The sequence below is a fragment of the Trachurus japonicus genome, chromosome 13 (genome assembly GCF_045865225.1).
Source record: "Trachurus japonicus isolate A0001 chromosome 13, Traja_1.0".
Taxonomy (NCBI): Eukaryota; Metazoa; Chordata; class Actinopteri; order Carangiformes; family Carangidae; genus Trachurus; species Trachurus japonicus.
The window spans coordinates 37,423,094-37,442,701 of NC_140919.1; the positions used below are offsets into that span (position 1 = coordinate 37,423,094).

A 19,608-nucleotide genomic window follows, 5' to 3' on the forward strand; every position below is an offset into this window, starting at 1 on the left:
AGCATAATTTGGTTCACTTTCAACATAGCTACAAGGCCTATGAAATAAAGTGTTACAATGACATCCTGTTTTGTAGGGTGCATAGACTGCATACATGATTAATATTTGCTGATGTGGAGTTTACATTCATATTTCACTTTATTTCTCCATTAAGATCTCAAAAGAGAGGGGAGTTGGTTGCACCCAGGTTGGTGGTCTGGAGGAGAGAAGGCCTTCAAAGTTATGCCTGTCCTGCAGGGACATCTTGTGGCCTTATTGCTGCCAGTTCCACTGTGTCAACTAGTAATTACATTGAAAGCAAATCAAGCCCCTTATGAGGTAGGGTTATTCCAACATAGAAGAATTGTATGGCTGTGCTATATGGCAGTGAAAATGCACACTATTTTATCATATATCATTATTTTCTAAAGCCAAGTGGGTCTATTTTTAAGTCTATTCGGATGTTGCGTTCTGTGGAGTTTCCTGTCAAAGAAAAACTGGGAAATTTATCACATAGACCTACTCATATTTGAAAAGTTGGTAGGCCTAACAGTAACTTTTTTATTATTATTATTCTAATAGACTAGATTATCAGAAGCCTAATTTTGGCAATCGACTGGTTTACTCATTTCAGCTTTGCAGCTCTGGTTGGTTTCTGGTCGTCTATAGCAGTGGTTCTCAACTGGTGGGTCGGGACCCAAAAGTGGGTCGCGGACCCGTTCTGGATGGGTCGCGGACAGCTGGTCAAAAAAGTAAATGATATTTAATGCACATCTGATGTTGGACATGTATTTTATTTTGAAAAATAACGTGAACACATGCAGTTGTAATGGTCCTCCTCAGTTTCTTATTATTTGCTCTGAATGCAAAGATATCAGTTTCTTATTAATGTGGCCTGAATGCAGTGAATCTTGTTTTGTGGGTCTTTATTTTGCTCAATTTGATATTTATTCACTTTTGTGAACATGCTCTGAATGCAGAGATGCATTAGAAGTCAAATATATCGTTTTGTTGTTCTCCATTTTGTGCAGTTTGATATTTTTTTATTCACTTCTGTACATGCAGTTGTCATGGTCCTCCTCAGTTTCATTCATGTGCTCTGAAATGCACTTTGCTCAATAAAGAGCAAAATTAGTTTTTAAAGGCTTTAAAAAAAAATCTTGGTTTGAATTCTATAAAAGCGGGTCGCGACTTAATGACCATGGGAAAATGTGGAGCCCAGAGTGAGACTAGTTGAGAACCCCTGGTCTATAGTATAAAATTGTTGTCGGCACCATAGACTTTATACAGTAAATAATGATGCAAATTAAACATATTTCCCCAACTAGGATTTCTTAGGACTTTTAGTATGTTGTTCTAGACACCTCATAGAAATGATGTATGGTGAAAAACCTTCTGTGACAATTAGTTCTATTTTTGGGTCCAAAATGAGCTAAATTGCCTAGACTAGTCTGGGGAAGTAATATAATAGCCTAACTAGCACACACATGCGCTCGGTGCATCCACCCACCGTTGCGTGGACGCAGCGCCCCCTTCAGGCGGCCTCTGTCACTGCACACGGCCCCACAGTCCACGGAGGAGGAGCAGGAGGCGTGTAACGCTCCGAGACCATCGTCCTTACCTGACCAAAAACAACCTCAGTGTGTGTTGGTGGTCAATAAAACAGGTAAGCAGTGACACTGTAAACGCTTCTGGGCGAGAGGTGCGGCTGTATTTCATGTGTTGTTGACGCAAACCGCGCTGTCGTTCCCACGCTGTTTCTAACGTTTCTGCAGATTAGCTTAGCAACAGGCTAGGCTAGGCTAGGCTATGCTAGCTGTGGAGCTAGGTGGCTAACAGCAGCAGACGGTCATTAGGCCATGGTCACATACGCAACCAGGCCAGTGTGTGGGCTGACAATCTGCTCGATAGCTTTGAAAACATTTACCTTGAGTCATATTTGGCCCTAAAGCCGACATGGGGAGGTGCAGATAGCCTCAGTGGACGAGCAGGTAGTAACAGACAGACTGAGCTGCACAGCGTTGGTGTCAGCGGTTAGCTACATTAGCTTTAAGCTCCAGGGACTTTAGCTGCTGTTATAAACTAATAAACAAACAAACAATCACGGCAGTTTAGTTAGATTAACTCAACATCTGACACTTGCAACAATCAAATCGTTACTGTCGGGCCACATATTTTTGGCAGGTCAAATTGGTTTGAATGTCACATTTTCTCTGCAGCACCTGTTTTTATATGATACAGTCAACACGAGTTAAATGTTGTGAGAGCAAGATAGTAACTAAACTTATCAATACTGGTAAATACTCACGTTTGAATTAATGTTTGTAACTGCGCCGACCAGAAAGGTTAAATATTATCAAGTATACCCAAACAATAAATAAGCATCGTTTTAAATTTAGAAAATGAAGCCATTATCTGTCAAACGGGGAATCCCATGAAGTTTTCTAGCCAGTTACATTACTCTAGCAGTCATGTCCTCATTTGTATTTGAGATGGCTTTGATTTGTTTGTTTATTCATAATATGCTCAATGGTGCAGAGTATTGTCAACATTAAGGATAAGGAGATGTTAAGGCATATTAAGTGTTAATTATCCAGTCATACCCTTAAAGTGGTTCAAACCACACAGCATCCCATGACCCACAATAACATCACGTTAACAACTTCTGGCAGTTTACATTTCATGGTCCAAAGAAAATCCTTAGTTAATGATACAAAACATTTTTATTTGTGACAGCCTATTTCAAGACCAACATAACTTGTTCATCAAAGTAATGTAAAACACATGTCAGGTGGGCACACAGATCTCTTTGATGACAGATGACTTTTCACATTTTTTGGCACTGATATCGGTTTAAATCTCATGTTTTAAATTTTGACTTTCTCAAAAATAGTAATGTTGATGTTTTGCAGAAGATATGATATATTGTGTGAGTCACCTTATGTGTCAACTAAGCGTTTAGTGTTGTGTTTTTAGCTGTATTGATTGTGGTTTATGGTTTATCTTTACAGTGAGTAAGAACTGGTTTACTGTGTGTGTGTGTGTGTGTGTGTGTGTGTGTGTGTGTGTGTGTGTGTGTGTGTGTGTGTGTGTGTGTGTGTGTGTGTGTGTGTGTGTGTGTGTGTGTGTGTGTGTGTGTGTGTGTGTGTGATATTCATATCAAAGAAATGAGGTGGGAGCCAGATGTTATATGCAGTAATCTCGGAAGAAGAGCTTGGTCTGTGCAGCTTGTCCCGGTTAAATGGTTATTTTAGAAAACTGTGTATCCGCCAGTTTCACTTCCATCTGTGTCTTTTGATTTCCACAACCTATGTTATCCTATTGTTATGTTATTCTCTTTCTCACGTGTCTTCCATCTTTGTCTCCCTGCAGCAGCCGTGCCCCGCCGCGCCCCCACCCCCAGCGGAGCCGTCATGTGGCAGGAGGCCCGCAAACATGAGCGCAAGCTCCGTGGCATGATGGTAGACTACAAACGCCGAGGAGAGCGCCGGCGAGAGTACTACGAAAAGATAGTAAGAGACTTAGCTGAGCAACATGCAGATGTAGTTAAATGTAATTGTGTGTGTATAAATTGTTTATGATATTCTGAAACTGTGTGGCAGCAAGCCGCAAAACAGATCACTGGGGTTTAATGGGCTGTCAGCTCTCCATTCCTGACTGTTTGTTCATTTAAGCTGTGTAAATGAAGTCTAATTTAGATGGATGAACTGAAAGGGGAATAGAGCTGACTCCCAGACAAACATTATTTTTGTTGCTCATGTTTCCATCCAAATGTATCGAATTTAAGAGCGGATTTTGTGAAAATGCGCAAAAAACTAATGCGAATTTCTGCCTGTTTCCATTCGTTATTGTTTTGCGACTGTTGGGAGAGGAGGAGTGTGCCGTGAGATTACGTCATAAGAGAGCGTGAATGTATCCATGACAACAGTTGACACTCAGCTGACAGCTGACACTCAACATCATGGACAATTTACTTACTTTCCGGACTAGACGCACCTGTATATAATCTGCACCAGCTAAATTTTAAAAGACAATACACATATAGGCACTTGAATATAAGCTGCAGGTTTTCATGTTGTAGCCTAACATGAGATATTTACACAGAAAGACACTGTGCAAGTCCGCTCACTTTTCCGCTGTTTTGGTTACGGTCCTCTCGACCATGTGCATCTGTTGACAACAAAAGCCGGTGAAAAATCAATAAATGGAGCGGTGGATAACCGACATATATATACGATATTACGACGTGTGTGTTTGTGTAGTCTTAACAGTCATAAACAAAAGATTACGGGTTACGGAGCGCGTTCGTGTTGCGGTGTGCAGCGACAAGAGCTGGGACACCGCGTCGTTATCCATTTGTTTGAACGACCCTGGGTGAAGTCCAGCAGCACTTCACCCACAAACTCTGGCTCAATTCGCATAACCTGTTTCCATAACAAAAAGTCGCATTTTCCTTTTATCGATACGCTGACAAATCCACCCCCCCCAAAGCGTAAAAACTTTTATGCGCATTTACTGCCTTTTTTCAAATTTCCGGCGTTTCCATCCAAGTATTTATTCACAATTTTTGAAAATGCGAATAAAAAAAGGTGGATGGAAACGCAACTAATGAAGGATTTGTGAGCTAAGATTGACCCCACTAAATGACCTAAATTAGTATTTGTTGTTGTTGTTTTATTGCCTTTGACTTCCTCATTTTGCTTCAACAGAAAAAAGATCCAGCTCAGTTCCTCCAGGTTCATGGTCGAGCATACAAGATCCATCTGGATCCTGCTGTGGCGATGGCTGCAGAGAGCCCGGTCAACATGTAAGAGAACACATCACATAAGACTTTTTCAGACTTTGGCATCAATAGCCAAAATCCCTGGTCCCAGCCTCCCTTGTGTCAGGAGTTCAGGCTGGTAGTGGTGGTGTAAGGAGTAACTTCCTGTCAAACCTTGGGCTCCTTTACACCGAGGAGTCATTGTTTAAATGCCACAGTCCAATGTGGTGTAACAGGATTGTGGCAGCATGAGTGTGGAGGTGACTTTTGCAGAAATTATGTCATGCAGTTATGTCAACGTGGCGCAGAATCTCCAACATCTTGTTGATGTTGGATCAATGCCAGGAAGAAATGAGGTTTTGGGAGCAAAGGGATTAGTTTGGTGTTCCTAATGAAGTGCATGATGAGTTTATAGTCAACATCACTCTTGCTGATCAGCTTACACCTCATTTCTTTATTTTTTTTAAGGATGCCTTGGCAAGGAGATGCCAACAATATGATTGACAGGTTTGATGTAAGGGCTCATCTGGACTACATCCCCACCTACACCCCTCCACTGCTCAGCACAACGTAAGTCTTAAAGTTACATAGAGCTACATCTAACCCCAGAATGTGTATATAGTGCAATTATTTTATTGTTTTGTTAAACTGATTGTCAATAACCACATACGGACCTTTTTAATAGACTTGTTTGCAAAAACTTTAACAAATTTTTGTTTTTTTCAACTTGTGGACTGAATGTGGTTCACTTTAAAAAAATTAAAAAAAAACCTAGTATAACAATGTTCATTTGAAGTGCAAGTTGTTGTTTTATGTTGCTGCAGGCTGTCAGGAGAGGAGACATTACCTAACTATCAACCAAAAGTGAAATTGTTGTTACACTGAATTGTGTAAGAGGAGGCACTTCATAGTCCTTGGGCATACGTCATCAATGATAATATTAATTCATGTGTTTCCCTGAACCTCTGTAGCCTGTTATTGACACGTGGGAGGGACTGACCTGGACACCTTTGCCAGTTGTCACAGGAATTATAGTGTTTCATTGACATGGTGTCCGCGCGTCTGTTTTTGTCCAGTCTATGCGGATCGATACAAGGGCAAGCGAGGGAGTGTGAAAAAAGAGAGTGCGCAAGACAAACACCAGATTTCGTTTGAGAAAGGCCCAAAGTTGTTAAAGTGAGACTCTCTAACAAGGACAAAACCTTTGATACCTATGCCATCTTAGATGATGGATCGGAGTGCACAATGTTGATACCTGGTACCACCACCCCACCCAGCATAGCTTTTATTGACACGTGGGACTGACCTGGACACCTTGGCCAGTTGTCACAGGAATTAGTGTTTCATTTTCATGGTGTCCGCGCTTCTGTTTTTGTCCAGTCTTTGCAGATCGATACGAGGGCAAGCGAGGGAGTGTGAAAAAGAGAGCGCGAGAGACAAACACCAGATTTTGTTTGAGAAAGGCCCAAATGTTGTTAAAGTAACGAGGACAAAACCTTTGATACCTATGCCATCTTAGATGATGGATCAGATATGATGAAAGAAAGATGATTTCCAGGGAAGGCACTTTTTTTGTTTCTGAACAGCAACAGTCTATTACTTCAAGAGGTGATATAGTAAATACTATAAAGCTGCCAGTCAGCAAGGTCTCAAAACTTAAACGGACAATGTGTAACTTTTACTATTATCTATTCAGGAAAATCGATTATTTCATTCAAAAGTCTGTTTTTCATTAATCAGTAATCCCCCCCATCAACAAAGTGAAGTGTTCCTTTCAGCTCTGAATGAGCCGTTCATATCATTCATATCTCCATGGAGCGGGTAAGCTCGGTGCTGCTGCCATGTGGTGTCGCCATGTTTTTACGTTCAGTGGCAGCGTGACGGTAGGAAACCACGGAAACTCAGCGGAGACACCGGAGCTGTCGGCTCAGGTCGAGGTGGCGTCTGTGAGAAGTCACCGCGGTAACGCAGTGAGGAGGAATGGAGCGTTACACTGATGCTGCATTCACCTGCAGTCGGGCAGACGGCCGTCGCTAACAAACCAGATGTCATTTTAGTCACAGAAGTCAAGAGAAAGCCGGTAAAACGTGGGCCAGGTAAACAATACCACATCGCCATGACAACATATTGTCATGTGTATTGTTCTGCCTCGTGCTGACGGACCACTTGTTTACATAGAGGCTTGTTTATGTCGTTACGTGCAGCGACTGTCGTCCGTCTGCCCAATTTCACGTGAATGCAGCATGAAAAATATGATTGAGTTGCTTGCGATATACAACCGCAACACTAGATGGGAGTAATTCCTACACAATGTCCCTTTAATCTAGGGGTGTATAGGAATAAGACAAATCACAACTAGTATTTGCCCTCGGTATCGGTATTTGTGATACCGATATGTGAAATTTTGGTCTTGGCCCAAGGACTATCAGGTCTTTCTCATGTAGGTCAATTTGATACCATCAGACCTGTTGCTTATGAAGGCCCATGAAGCTCTTCAATTCATAATGAGCACACTGAGATTTATTTATTTAGACTTATATGGAACCAGGCCAAGTAAGAAGCTTTATTAGGAATTATTGAATGACTAAAAACAAAAATGTGACAAGAATTTAGAGAAATTCATGTTCTCAATGTTTTGCTGGTTTTCTGTTATTCATTGACCAGTAAAGCTATGAAAAGGGTTATGAATTGTATCCTATGTGGTATTAGACTTAATTTGAACCCAACAGAACCCTTGAAATATGCTACGCATGGTGAGATTTGAGTATTGAGTGTAGTAGTAGTAAAACAACCTTCTTCTCTTTGTTGTATACAGCACCCCAGAGCAGGAGATGGAGGAGAGGAAGTGTAACTATGAGCGTTACAGAGGCCTAGTACAGAACGACTTTGCCAACAGTGAGTACCACAAACCCTCACAACTAATTTTCTTATAACAGAAAGTTAACATTATATTTCACTCCACTTTTAAAAGTAACATCAGTGGTCAATGACACACATTTAACCATTTAACCACTGTTTGGTTTAAAGGTGCAACCACTGTTCATATATTTCACACATGCACACACATGCTGCATGTGTGCTGTTACTGTATCATCATAGTGTGTTAACCTCAGTGGGTGTACTCTGCAGTTGTGTTGGGGTCTTTAACTCTGCTGTCTTCTCACAGTCTCTGAGGAGCAGTGTTTATACCAGATCTACCTGGACGAGCTCTACGGTGGCCTGCAGAAACCAAATGAGGACGAGAAGAAGAAGTATGTCTTTTTACATTGCTGTTTCATCCTTACTATGCATTAAAGTATGAGATTTTTACAGTTTGTTTTCTCACTGGAGCATTGACAGCAGCCTTTCTTCTTCTTTTTGTGCAGGCTGGCTGAGAAAAAGGCCACCATTGGTTACACCTATGAAGACAGCACTGTGACAGAGCCCGAGCCCCAGTCAGACAAAGATGAAGAGAATTCAGAGAACAGTGAATCTGAAGAGGATGAGGGGATCCCAGATATCGGTTAGGAAATTAGTTTAGCAATAATGAGATTTACACATAAGGAAAATTAAATCTCAAGACAAAGCAAAAAACAGGAAATAGAGGAGTAATGTGTAATACAAATTGTCAGTTTGTTAAAGGGATAGTTCAACATTTTGGCAAATTGGCCCATTGCCATAATTGCTATAGTCATAGCAGTAGGTTCGTTACCTTTAATTGTCGGTGTAAGCTATTTTTAGTACAGCGGACCGCAGCAGCAGGCTGCTCAGAGCTACACTATGGAGGCTAAGGGAATTTCTTGGTTTCCCTCATTAAACTCATCAAATACAAAATCCCAAAACTCCACAGCGCTTTTGTAGACAAGTTGTGAGCTGCACAACCACCACGCTATGAGATAATGACGGAACGATACGAAACGGAGCCGTTTTCGAGGTAAGTTCATACAAAACCGCTGATGCGCGTTGCGTTCAGGGACAGTTTTTCAGCAAGCAGTCTCCGTATTTACCCTGTATTTACCTCGAAAACGGCTCCGTTTCGTATCGTTCCGTCATTATCTCATAGCGTGGTGGTTGTGCAGCTCACAACTTGTCTACAAAAGCGCTGTGGAGTTTTGGGATGTTGAATTTGATGAGTTTAATGAGGGAAACCAAGAAATTCCCTTAGCCTCCATAGCGTAGCTCTGAGCAGCCAGCTGCTGTGCTCCGCCGTACTGAAAATAGCTTACACCTACAATTAAAGGTAATGAACCTACTGCTATGACTATAGCGATTATGGCAATGGGCCAATTTGCCAAAATGTTGAACTATCCCTTTAACGGGTCTTAAAAGAAGATGGAAACATGCCAGATTTAATATACTATGTAGGATTTTTTTTTTCAACTGTAACCACTTTCACAACCTCTTTCCAAAATTAAGGTAGTTTTTTTACAGAGGTTCCACAGCAGTTTTCATCTGTGCCCTTAACTTCTCACACTGGGCCTTCAGTTTAAGACATTGTTATGTTTGATATTTGATGATTTGAAAACTTAGTGTCACACCTGTGTTTGTGCAGATGTGGAGGTCGATGTAGATGAGCTGAACCAGGAACAGGTTCTGGACGTAAACAAAATGGCAACAGCGTATGGAATGGCCGAAGGAGACTTTGTAAGGTAAGGTCTATTATCATCATGTTCCAACTGTCCAGTCAAGTTAAGTATGTGTGTTTGGAACAATACTAGACTTACTGATTCTTAAAGCAGAAGTAAGCGATCCGGTCGTTTTGGCTAATGCTGCGTTCCAGGCAGGCTTTTGAAACCGTAAATTACAGCTTCAAGTCACGACTTACGACTTTGTAGCGTTCCAGGCAACCCGCAACTCGTGTTTTTCCGACCTGTTTTATCTGTGAAAGTCACTATAACGGCCACTCGTAACTTCCGACCCGTGAACTCGTACCAGATCGAACTGGTACGACTTCACAGGTCGGAAAAACATGAGTTACGGGCTGCCTCGAACGCACCATAACTTCTTGTCAGCCGACGGAGTTAGCAGCCCCCGCCCTCGTCATGGATCTATTGGTCCTCGTCCCTACGTCACCACATTCATGCGCATCCCTTGGCTGCACCGGCTGCACACACAGCCCTGCATGCCGTTCTCTCTCCTCATTGGATAAAACTTGTAGGATACGAGAAAAGTTTGCAGAGGGACTGACAGACCCGTGTTTCAGACCAAACACTCTATGTAAGTGATTGCTGTCGGAAGATATAACTATTTAAGACTTATATTAACACAAAAATATGCTTTAAGTCTGCTGGGATTCAGTTCAGTTCAGCTTTATTTATATCCTGAGAGAAATTGAATTTGCAGCAGGCATCACAAACACAATAGGCAGAAGACGGCACCAAAACATCAACATATCACTGGCCACAACATAATGCAGTTGTACATAAAAACAGGTAGTACAAATAATAAAAACATACTACTAGTAATAAATTACTGTTAATAATAATAATAATAATAATGCATAATGCTCTCAGTGCATGGTAAAAATGTTAACAGTCCACACATTGCGTTAAAGTGCATATTGCTGCAAGAATTAAAAGAAAGAAAAACACATTCATACCAAAGTGCATTTTAAGTGCAGAGGCCTGAGAGTACAGGTAAGCCTAGCCAGGATGTGTTGCTGCTAATAGAGACAGAGACACACAGCAGCAATGTGTTCTGCAGCCGGTACTAAGATGATGTTGATTATAACTGTAATGCTGTCACGTATTTTACAGGATGTTGAGAAAAGACAAAGAGGAAGTGGAGGCCATCAAACATGCCAAGGCTCTTGAGGCAGAAAAGGCCATGTACTCTGTAAGATAACATCTGTTGAATTTGTACTTGTGTTGTGTATGTTAGTCTGCAACTTTGTGATCTACATATGTGTGATCTTCTCAGGGCCGGCGTTCTCGCAGACAAAGGAGAGAGTTCAGGGAGAAGAGGTTAAAAGGTAGACAGATCAGCCCGCCAAGGTAAGTTTATGTTTTCTTTATAGGTTTTTTAATAGTACACCTTCTTCCAAACTTGTTTAACCTGTGTCCTCATCCTTCATGGATTTCAGCTACGCCAGGAGAGACAGCCCAACATATGATCCCTACAAGCGGTCAGTCAACCTGCTGTTGTCCTTCCTCAGCTGTTTCCTGCTTGTCTTCGAGTCCGTCAACTTTATTTTCTGATCTCCCTCAGGCCAAAGTCAGAGTCCACTTCTGAGTCTCGATCACGATCTCGGTCTCCGGGTCCGGAGAAGATCACCTTCATCACCAGCTTCGGAGGCAGCGATGATGAAGCTGCAGCAGCAACTCAAACCGCTCCACACTCTGGCCACGCCCCCTCCAACTTGCAGCACCCTGCAGGTCATAGCAGGGGCTCCCGGTCGGTAACTTTCCCTCTTCCTGGCCTTTCATTGTTTTCCTCTTGCAGTCATTATGTTCACTGAAATGACCACAGCTGTTGACGCAGAAAGAATACTGATTGATTTTTGTGGTAGGTGAGGTGGATCAGTTTTCAGTCAAATTATATCAATTCAAATAGTTGCTCATGAGTAACAAATAGGACCTATTCAACTGTGCATGTACATAGAGAAAGGTTTGGGTAGTTTTAAGCTTTGACACACATTGACCAGTCTATCTGACGGTCAGATTTGTTAAAAACAAGGAAACAGAAATGTTGTCCAGATAGGCTAGGCGCTGGGCCGGTGCTGTTCACTCAAACACCGTGTCTCTGTTTGTCCAGGAGACGAAGGTCATCCTCCAGTCGCTCCCCTTCCTCCTCTTCTCGCTCTTCATCTCGGTCCTCCTCTCGCTCATCCTCCCGGTCGCGTCGAGCCCGACGAGGGCGGGGAGGAAGGGACGGGCGCCGCTCCCGAAGCCGCTCCCGGTCAAGAAGGCGTTCCCGGTCTCACTCCAGAGGTAGAGGAGGAAACGGAGGAACCGGATCGTGGAGAAGACGGGACTGGACGCGGTCACGGTCCAACGAGCGAGACAGGGACAGAGACAGGGACAGGAGGCGCTACTCGGCACGCAGACGCACAAGGTAAGGCTTCGCGCTAACCGCCATCTGGACTGACGTTTCTATACGAAGGACGCATTGGCGAGATGTGGGCAGGTTGTCTGTGTTTTGTTGAAAGAATCAGGGATGCAAACAGCACGTCGAAAAGCGCAACTCGCTTTTTTCATGACCAATTAGGTGACTTGTGTGAATCGTTTAGGGCTGCCCCCAAATAGTCGACCAGGGGGGTCGATTAGTCGACTAATCGCCATAAGTGACGACTACTGGTCGACCAACAAAATCTTTGGTTGGGGGCAGCCCTAGAATCGTTCAGATCCGAAGAGTTTTTGTTTTGGGGGGGGGGGGTCTCAGCTCGGATCAGTAAAATGTTTTTCTAACAGGCTGACAGTGACAATCACGTGAAACTGAGGCAAACTCATTCATGGTCTCTGATTTATACTGGTAACAGCCGACCTCCAATGTAGACGCGACAGGCGCACTCGTTACCCAAAGCGGCGTGTAGCCGCGTGCAGTCGGTGCGACGGCGGTTTTTTCCCCCCGTGCATGTCCATGGAGCTGTGCGCTGCGGACATGCACGGTTCCCTACATACATTGCTGTGTCAGGCAGGTGTTTCCACGGAGATCTGCCCCGTTTCAGAGGTGAAGGAAGCCCTGAGTGGAAAGACGTCACCTCCGCGATGTAGAATGTGTTCAATTCAAAAAGTGAAACTAACACATTATATAGGCCTATATGTCCATTACACACTGAATGAAACATCCCATGTCTTTATTTATTCAGTTTATTTTAATAGTAATAATTATGACTAACATTCAGTGAAGACCTAAAATTCAGTATCTCCAAAATTGAAATATTGCAAAGGAATTTTTTTTTTTTTTTAAGCATTTTTAATATAGAAATGTATGTCCATCTATATGCACTCAATACTTGGTTGGGGTTGAACTACTGGAAATTGACTTTTCCGTGATATTGTAATGTAATTATTTGTTAATGGTGAGCAGCCCCCCCCCCCCCACCATACAATTCCTCTCTTTTTTGGTCCTGACCCGTTTGCATCCCTGAATAATAAAGGAGCTTCCATGGCTCTTGTCTACTTCGGAGTGTACCACTGCAGCCATACTCTTTTCTGCCAGGTCCCGCTCCAGCTCACGGCAGGGGGGCGGCTCCAGGCGAGGAGGGCGGGGCAGTGGAGGTCACCGGCGGGGCGGCAGCGCCAGCCGCAGCCCCTCTCTGTCCCCCAGCCGCCTAAACCACAGTCCCTCCCCTTCTCACAGGGCGGCCCAGCCCTCTACAATGACTGTCCTTGACAAGCTCAGAAAGTAAGACCACCACTGCACCAACACATCCAAATAGAAAAATGTCTTGACTCTTCATGAGCCAGAGAAACAACGTGACATGTAAACCACTGGTGGTTCCCAACCAGAGGATATGGACTTCAAATAGTGGTCAGGGCGTATGATAAGAAAAAATATAGCTCTGTTAATTATAGGCCGCTACCACATAAAAGTACCCTGAAGTTCCTGCGGTGTAAACTGTGCCAGTATTAAATAGTCTATTGTATTCACTCTTCCCACTTAAGATATATATTGAGTCATATACAGTCATTTTTGATTAGCCTCACTTCACCAGGCTCTTCATACAGAGAGAAGAGCCTGGTATCCATTCACTCTGAATTTTGTCTGGATTCACCAAAGTAAAAGTGTTCACCAAAATAAAACTTATAGAATAGACAATAACTTGTAATACAGTTAAGTACAATAAAAGAAAAGGTTAACTTAATGGCTCGGGATTTTCTTGTAAATTATATTCTTTAAATTAAAAGGTTTTACAGCATCTTTATTAGCTTGGTGCTTTTATTTTGACGGAAAGGCCTGTCTCTCTCGCCCTGGTTTCGGTTGCTTACCAATACAGTCACTAAACGGCCCCAGACTATTTTTGATGGAGTTATGGATTTGTAAACTCTGCAGTCTCTTCTGCACCTCAGCTATGAAGCAGCTAATCCATAATAAAGTTGTCTTCAATCACAATCAGCCCAGCAACGCATCATCATGATGCATGAAACAACTGGGGGTGTATTGATATCTTTCTTCTTTAATGCATAGTCATTATTTTGAAGTCTTGCGTACCCCTCAGCATTAACGTGTTAGAGAGATGATGTTTTTATATAAATCAAACTGTCCTCACCACCTCAGATAATGGTGTTTTAATTCTCTCTCTCCCCTCCCCAGGCCTGACACTGCGAGTGGTAAAGAGACGGGAGCTGCCAAAGTCAGTAAGAATTTGATTTAGCTGGGTTTCTTGCTAAAGCCTACGCCTCCCTCATCCCTGACAGGCTGACATGGTTGTCCACCAGACTGGGATGTAGAAGCCATTGTTGCCCACAGAGAAAAAAAAATGATATGATTTTGTTTTTTCTTCCCCCACCCCCACCCCCACCCGAAAAATGGACGTTCACTGCAGTCAAAACACCTGCATCTACTTTATTACCACCACAGTATTCATGCCAACTTGCCAACAGTGACAAATGACTGAAGTAATGCAGCCATCTCTGTATGGAGAACATGTAGACACGCTGTGAAATTGTCATTTATGTCTCGATGATGCTTATAGTCTGGGTGGTGCGTGTATGTTTCCATATATACATGTGGGTGACGGAGTGCAGCATCTTTTATATATGTGTTTGTAGTCTTGATATTCTCACATATCAGTGGCTTTAAGAGGAAGAAGAGGGCTTCTTTCTCTTTTTACCCTGTCTCTACAACTTCTCAATCAGTAATAGCCAAGTGATCAATTCTGACAATTCTGTGTTTAATACGGCTCTGAAAAAGAAAAAGAGTGGGTTTAGCTCTGGACTGTTGTATCTGATACTTGTTTTAACAAACAGTGGTGCACACTCTGACATAAGCCACACACTGATTAAAGACTTGAGGTGAGTATTTCAAGGAATAGTTGGACATATTGATAAATGCGCTTGTTTCCTGTCTTGCTGAGAGATGGACAAGAAGAAATGATGCAACTCCTGTGTCTCTATGCTGAATATGAGGCCGGTTGGATAGCTTAGCGCAGAGACTGGAAACAGGGGGAAACAATGATCAAGACTATATCCAAAGGCAATCCACCTATCAGCACTACCAAAGCTCACCAATTAGAACGTAGCATCTAAGTACAAGTTAAAAAAACCAAAAAATGACAGTTTGCCGATATAAGGCCTCATGTGCCAACATTTTATTAGATCAAACAGATGAACAGGAACTGTTGAGCTTTAGAGGTGTTTGATGTTGTTGCTTTTGGGTAGAGCCAGGCGAGTTGCTTCCCCCTGTTTCCATTCCTTCCACTGAACTAACCAGCTGCTCGTGGTGGCTTCATATTAAGAGAACAGACATGGAGTACTCACACTTTTCTCACAGCAATAAGCAATTGTCAAACTATTCCTTATGTATGTTGTTACATCCTCTCAAACTCTGGGCCCTCCATTGTCCTGAACCGACTTCTCTTGTGGGGGAAAAAAAAAAAAACTGAATACAATCCAACAGTCATGTGCTTCTCTAAACTTGCCTGCAGTGCTGTGACCTGCAGTTTTTCTTGCCTGGCCAGGTTCAAACGGCCCCGCGACGGGCGTGTCACTGACAAATGGCACTGGCTCCATCTGAACTCTCTTGAACTCACTGGACCTGAATGAAGTTGCTCTGTTTTTTTTTCACATTTCTGGCCCCCTCTTCCTCTTCAGCTGTCCTCCTCCTCCTCCTCCTCCTCTATCTACCTCACAGTGTTCACACCGATAAATGTGTTGTTAAAAGTTGATGTGACTAGATGCTGTCCTGTTTCTAAACTCTCCCCCAGCAGCTGCAGTTTGCCTCTCTCGACACACACACACAGCCAGTGCACCTGTTGACTTCACAAATACCACATGTAATTGATTTATCTTTGGCCTTTTATCACTAGTAACTGTACATAAAGGTGATAGTGTCAAAATTGTATGACAGCACCTTTGATCTTACCTTTGCACACATTCTTACAAGCACACTTTTGTTGGGCCGTGAAAGGACTTACTAACACAACTGTGTCACCTCCAGACCAAGATGACCCCGCAGGAACGGCTAAAGCTACGAATGCAGAAGGCGCTCAACAAGCAGTGTGAGTGTTTGTGGTCTGTGCACAATTTTAAGACAAAAGTACAGCATGTGCCCTTCAGTCGTGAACTGTTGTTGTTCTCACTGTCACATGCAAATTGTTGCTGACATGAAATATGATTAATTTTTTTTCTCCCTCCCCTCAATTTCCCGCGGTTTTTCTTGCGCTGCAGCCAAGGCGGATAAAAAAGCCGCTCAGGTGAAGATCCAGCAGCAGGAACACAAACGACAGGTGTGTGTTTGTGTGTGTGTGTACTTCAGAAATACACAGAAACACTTGGACACTTTGATCTGTTATTTCCTCATCGCTTTGTGTTTATTTAACAGGAGCGAGAGGGAGAATTACGAGCCATGGCACGCAAGATACGCATGAAGTAAGGCCGTGTGTGTGTGTGTGTGTCAAGTGAACTGTTAGGTATTTGTGTGTGTGTGTTGCTGTTTTCTGACCCAGAGGATCTGTGTTCAGGGAGCGTGAGCGGCGTGAGAAAGAGAGGGATGAATGGGAAAGACAGTACGGGCGGCAGAGCCACTCGCCTTCCCCCTCCAAATATGGTAAGAGTTTGAGTTTCTCATTGTCGACGGCCATATGGATCTAATAGAATGATAATTTGTTTGACGAACATGTGGCGTTTATTGTGTGTACAGTGTTGCGTGTTCAAACAGAAGTAACCAAAATATTGAACCAGTCCAGCCTCTATCTGACGTGCTGGCGTCAGTTTCTCCTGACAGTTTTATAGTCTCTGAGATGTTGTGGCATGCCGTTGTTCTCATCATGGCTCTGTCCTCTGTCCCTCAGGCCGCGAGCACAACTCACACAGAAGGTATGTAAGAAACCACAAGAATCTACACGGCTCTAATGAAGTACAATGACTAATGTTTTTTCCCCCTTTATGCACAAACACATTCTGAAAGGCTCATTGTTTTTATTTTATTTCCAATACTACTTGACCTTTTCTTTACTCAAACTCAAAGTTGGTCTAAAGTCATGAACTTTGAAACTTGAGAAAGACGTGATGAGCCAAGAGAGACCTCAGCAGCGTGAGAATCAAGTTGGAGCATAAATAAAAAAAACAAGTCAGGTTTAGGGTTAGAATTAACATTTAAAGTCAAACAAAATAGTCCAACCTTACTACTGGTTGCCGTTTTTGTATAAACACCCACAGACATACACACAGTGGACACTAGCACAAGCAGCAGTGGAGACCAGTGGAACTTTTTACAGGAGGTAGTAGTACAGTCGTAGCTCTGAATGTCATCACAACCGTTACAAGAGAAATAGCAGCTAGCTCCCTTCATCTCATCAATGGTTCAATAAGATTTAAACTGGTAGGCTACATTTTCAACGGTTTGAGTGCCGAAGTTGATAGTGAACTAATGTATAGAGTGAAGCTTTATCTTCCATAGACCTTAGTAAACTTGAACAGCAGCCACCTCCTCTCTCATCTCATCTCAGAGAGAGAACGAAAGAGATAACTAATAGTGACCCTCATCTACACTATGTTCCTCATTCAGTGTCACTTGGCAAAACTGTGTATTCATTCTATATTTGTTTATGTATTGCAAGTCATCGCAAAATTGACCAGTGTTATTGCACAATTTTCCACATACCATGCAGGCCTGCTTGAGGTTGGACATCACCCCATCTCCAAATGCAGGATAGGAAACTGATATCACCCCTTAACTGATACATTTTATAATTGAGAAAGACAAAATAAAACAATGAACAGCCAGTCATAGCCATTTAGTTAGTTATTCATGTTTTTGATTATCTTCAAGGTGTGTATACATAGATAATATCTGTACAAATAGGAGATAAATAAGCATCCGTTGTCAAATTCTAATTAGATACAAGACACATGGGAACGCTGTATCTGTATAGCAGCAGGTTTAAATCATTCAGGGCCGCTCTGTGGGCTGGTGGAAGCTGCTGTATCACAGTTATTAGAATATAAACCTTATTTAAAGGAAATGTATTATCTTTCATACTACATGAATAACTCTACATTGTTCAATACTGATGGTTTCCTCAAAGCTGCTCACAACTACATCATTGTTAGTAGCATTATTAAAGGGATAGTTCAACATATTGGCAAATTGGCCCATTGCCATAATAATCCCTATAGTTTTAGGAGTAGGTTTGTTACCTTTAATTGTCGGTGCAAGCTATTTTTAGAATGGTGGAGCAGAGCCGCGAGCTGCTCAGAGCTACGCTACGGAGGCTCATGGGATTTCTTGGTTTCCCTCATCAAACTCATCAAATTCACAATCCAACAAAACGCTCTGGTGGACAAGTTGTGACCTGCACATTCACCACGCTATGAGATAATAACGGAGCGTTACGAGACAGAGTTGTTTTAGAGGCAAATGCAGAGACTGCTTGCTGAAAAACTGCCCCGACGGGAACGCACATCAGCTGTTTTGCATGAATTTACCTCTAAAACAACTCCGTCTCGTAACGTTCTGTTATTATCTCATAGTGTGGTGAATGTGTAGGTCACAACTTGTCCATGAGAGCAGTTTGGAGTTGTTGGATTGTGTATTTGATGAGTTTGATGAGGGGAACCAAGAAATCTCATGAGCCTCCGTAGTGTAGCTCTGAGCAGCTCGCGGCTCTGCTCCGCCGTTCTAAACATAGTTTGCACCAACAATTAAAGGTAACGAACCTACTGCTAAGACTATAGGGATTATTATGGCAATGGGGCAATTTGCCAAAATGTTGAACTATCCCTTTGAATCTAGTCTATGCCTAATAAAGGCAACACAGTGACTGAAAGTGTTCCCAAACATACCAACCTCCACCTTTCTGTGAAACTGCGTGGACAGTTTCTATCTTGCTCATGAGGTCCTTCTTTCAGCATCAGCTCCCTTGTTTTTGTTTTCGCAGGAGGTCACGGTCTCGATCGCGGAGTCCATACCACAGATACTGATCTGACAGGTGGAAAGCATCTATCTCCGGTGTCTATCTGGTCCCTCTGGCACACACAGACACTGTCCAATACAAAGCTGTTGGGAGATGATAGGAACAGGTTGACAAACAGGCCACAGCGACACCTGAACGTGTGTGTTCTCTGGTACTGTTAATGTCTGCAGAGTATAAAGCTTTTGACCATAATACCTTACTTTCACCGATAACACAGCCATGCTGAGTTTGACCCGCCCTTTTCAGTTTTGCTTCATCTTGTGACGATCGTCTAATGAAATGAGTTTCTTCATGCATGCTCATTTTTACTTTTCCCTTCTTTGCCTGATCTCCTCTTCTCACTGTAGACCCACCTGCAGACATATGTATTTCCACAATATGATACCAAGCAATACCTAAACTTACGTCATCTTCCTTAAAATGCTTGTTTTGTTTAAACACATTTTACTTTTACGGTAACAAGAAGATACACTAAGGACCACTTTAATCAAGTCTCATGAACTGATGTACAGGATATTTATACACATCCATTTAAAACTTCTTTATGAAATGTTGAAGACAATATGGAAGTCCATGCATTTATTATTAAAAACAAGTCAACTGCTCTTTTTATACTCTCTGTCCTCTGCCAACTGGTTAAAACAGCAAATAACTTTTTTGTTCTCAATAAAGTGGAATGTTAAATGCAAAATCATAAATAAAACTGACTTTGAAATTATTTGCTCAGCTTCGTTCTTTCAATCTAGATTTTTACTATATTTACAGGTTACACGTACAGAAATACTGAAGCTATGTTTTCTCACTTGCTTTC

At 42.5% G+C, this 19,608-nt stretch overlaps 1 protein-coding gene across 4 annotated transcripts; it reads left to right on the forward strand.

Annotated features, from left to right (window-relative positions):
* The first annotated feature begins 1,529 nt into the window (after positions 1 to 1,529).
* Positions 1,530 to 19,515, forward strand: clasrp (CLK4-associating serine/arginine rich protein). 4 transcript variants are annotated; one of them, XR_015037499.1, is made up of 22 exons: positions 1,530 to 1,645; positions 3,352 to 3,491; positions 4,689 to 4,786; positions 5,210 to 5,311; positions 7,557 to 7,636; positions 7,908 to 7,992; positions 8,107 to 8,243; positions 9,273 to 9,369; positions 10,477 to 10,555; positions 10,640 to 10,713; positions 10,803 to 10,844; positions 10,928 to 11,113; positions 11,474 to 11,773; positions 12,881 to 13,066; positions 13,976 to 14,019; positions 15,588 to 15,656; positions 15,821 to 15,881; positions 16,051 to 16,109; positions 16,205 to 16,251; positions 16,344 to 16,429; positions 16,674 to 16,698; positions 18,762 to 19,515. XR_015037499.1 is itself a non-coding variant. In XM_085796395.1 (22 exons), exons 2-22 carry the CDS (start codon positions 3,393 to 3,395, stop codon positions 18,802 to 18,804), a joined length of 1,995 nt encoding a protein of 664 aa, XP_085652521.1. In that variant the 5' UTR covers positions 1,530 to 1,645; positions 3,352 to 3,392; the 3' UTR covers positions 18,805 to 19,515. The 4 variants fall into 4 exon arrangements, 2 of the variants coding, with proteins under 2 accessions (XP_085652521.1, XP_085652522.1); XM_085796395.1 differs by having other exon boundaries at positions 13,976 to 14,015; XR_015037500.1 differs by lacking the exon at positions 15,588 to 15,656.
* Positions 19,516 to 19,608: the final 93 nt, after the last annotated feature.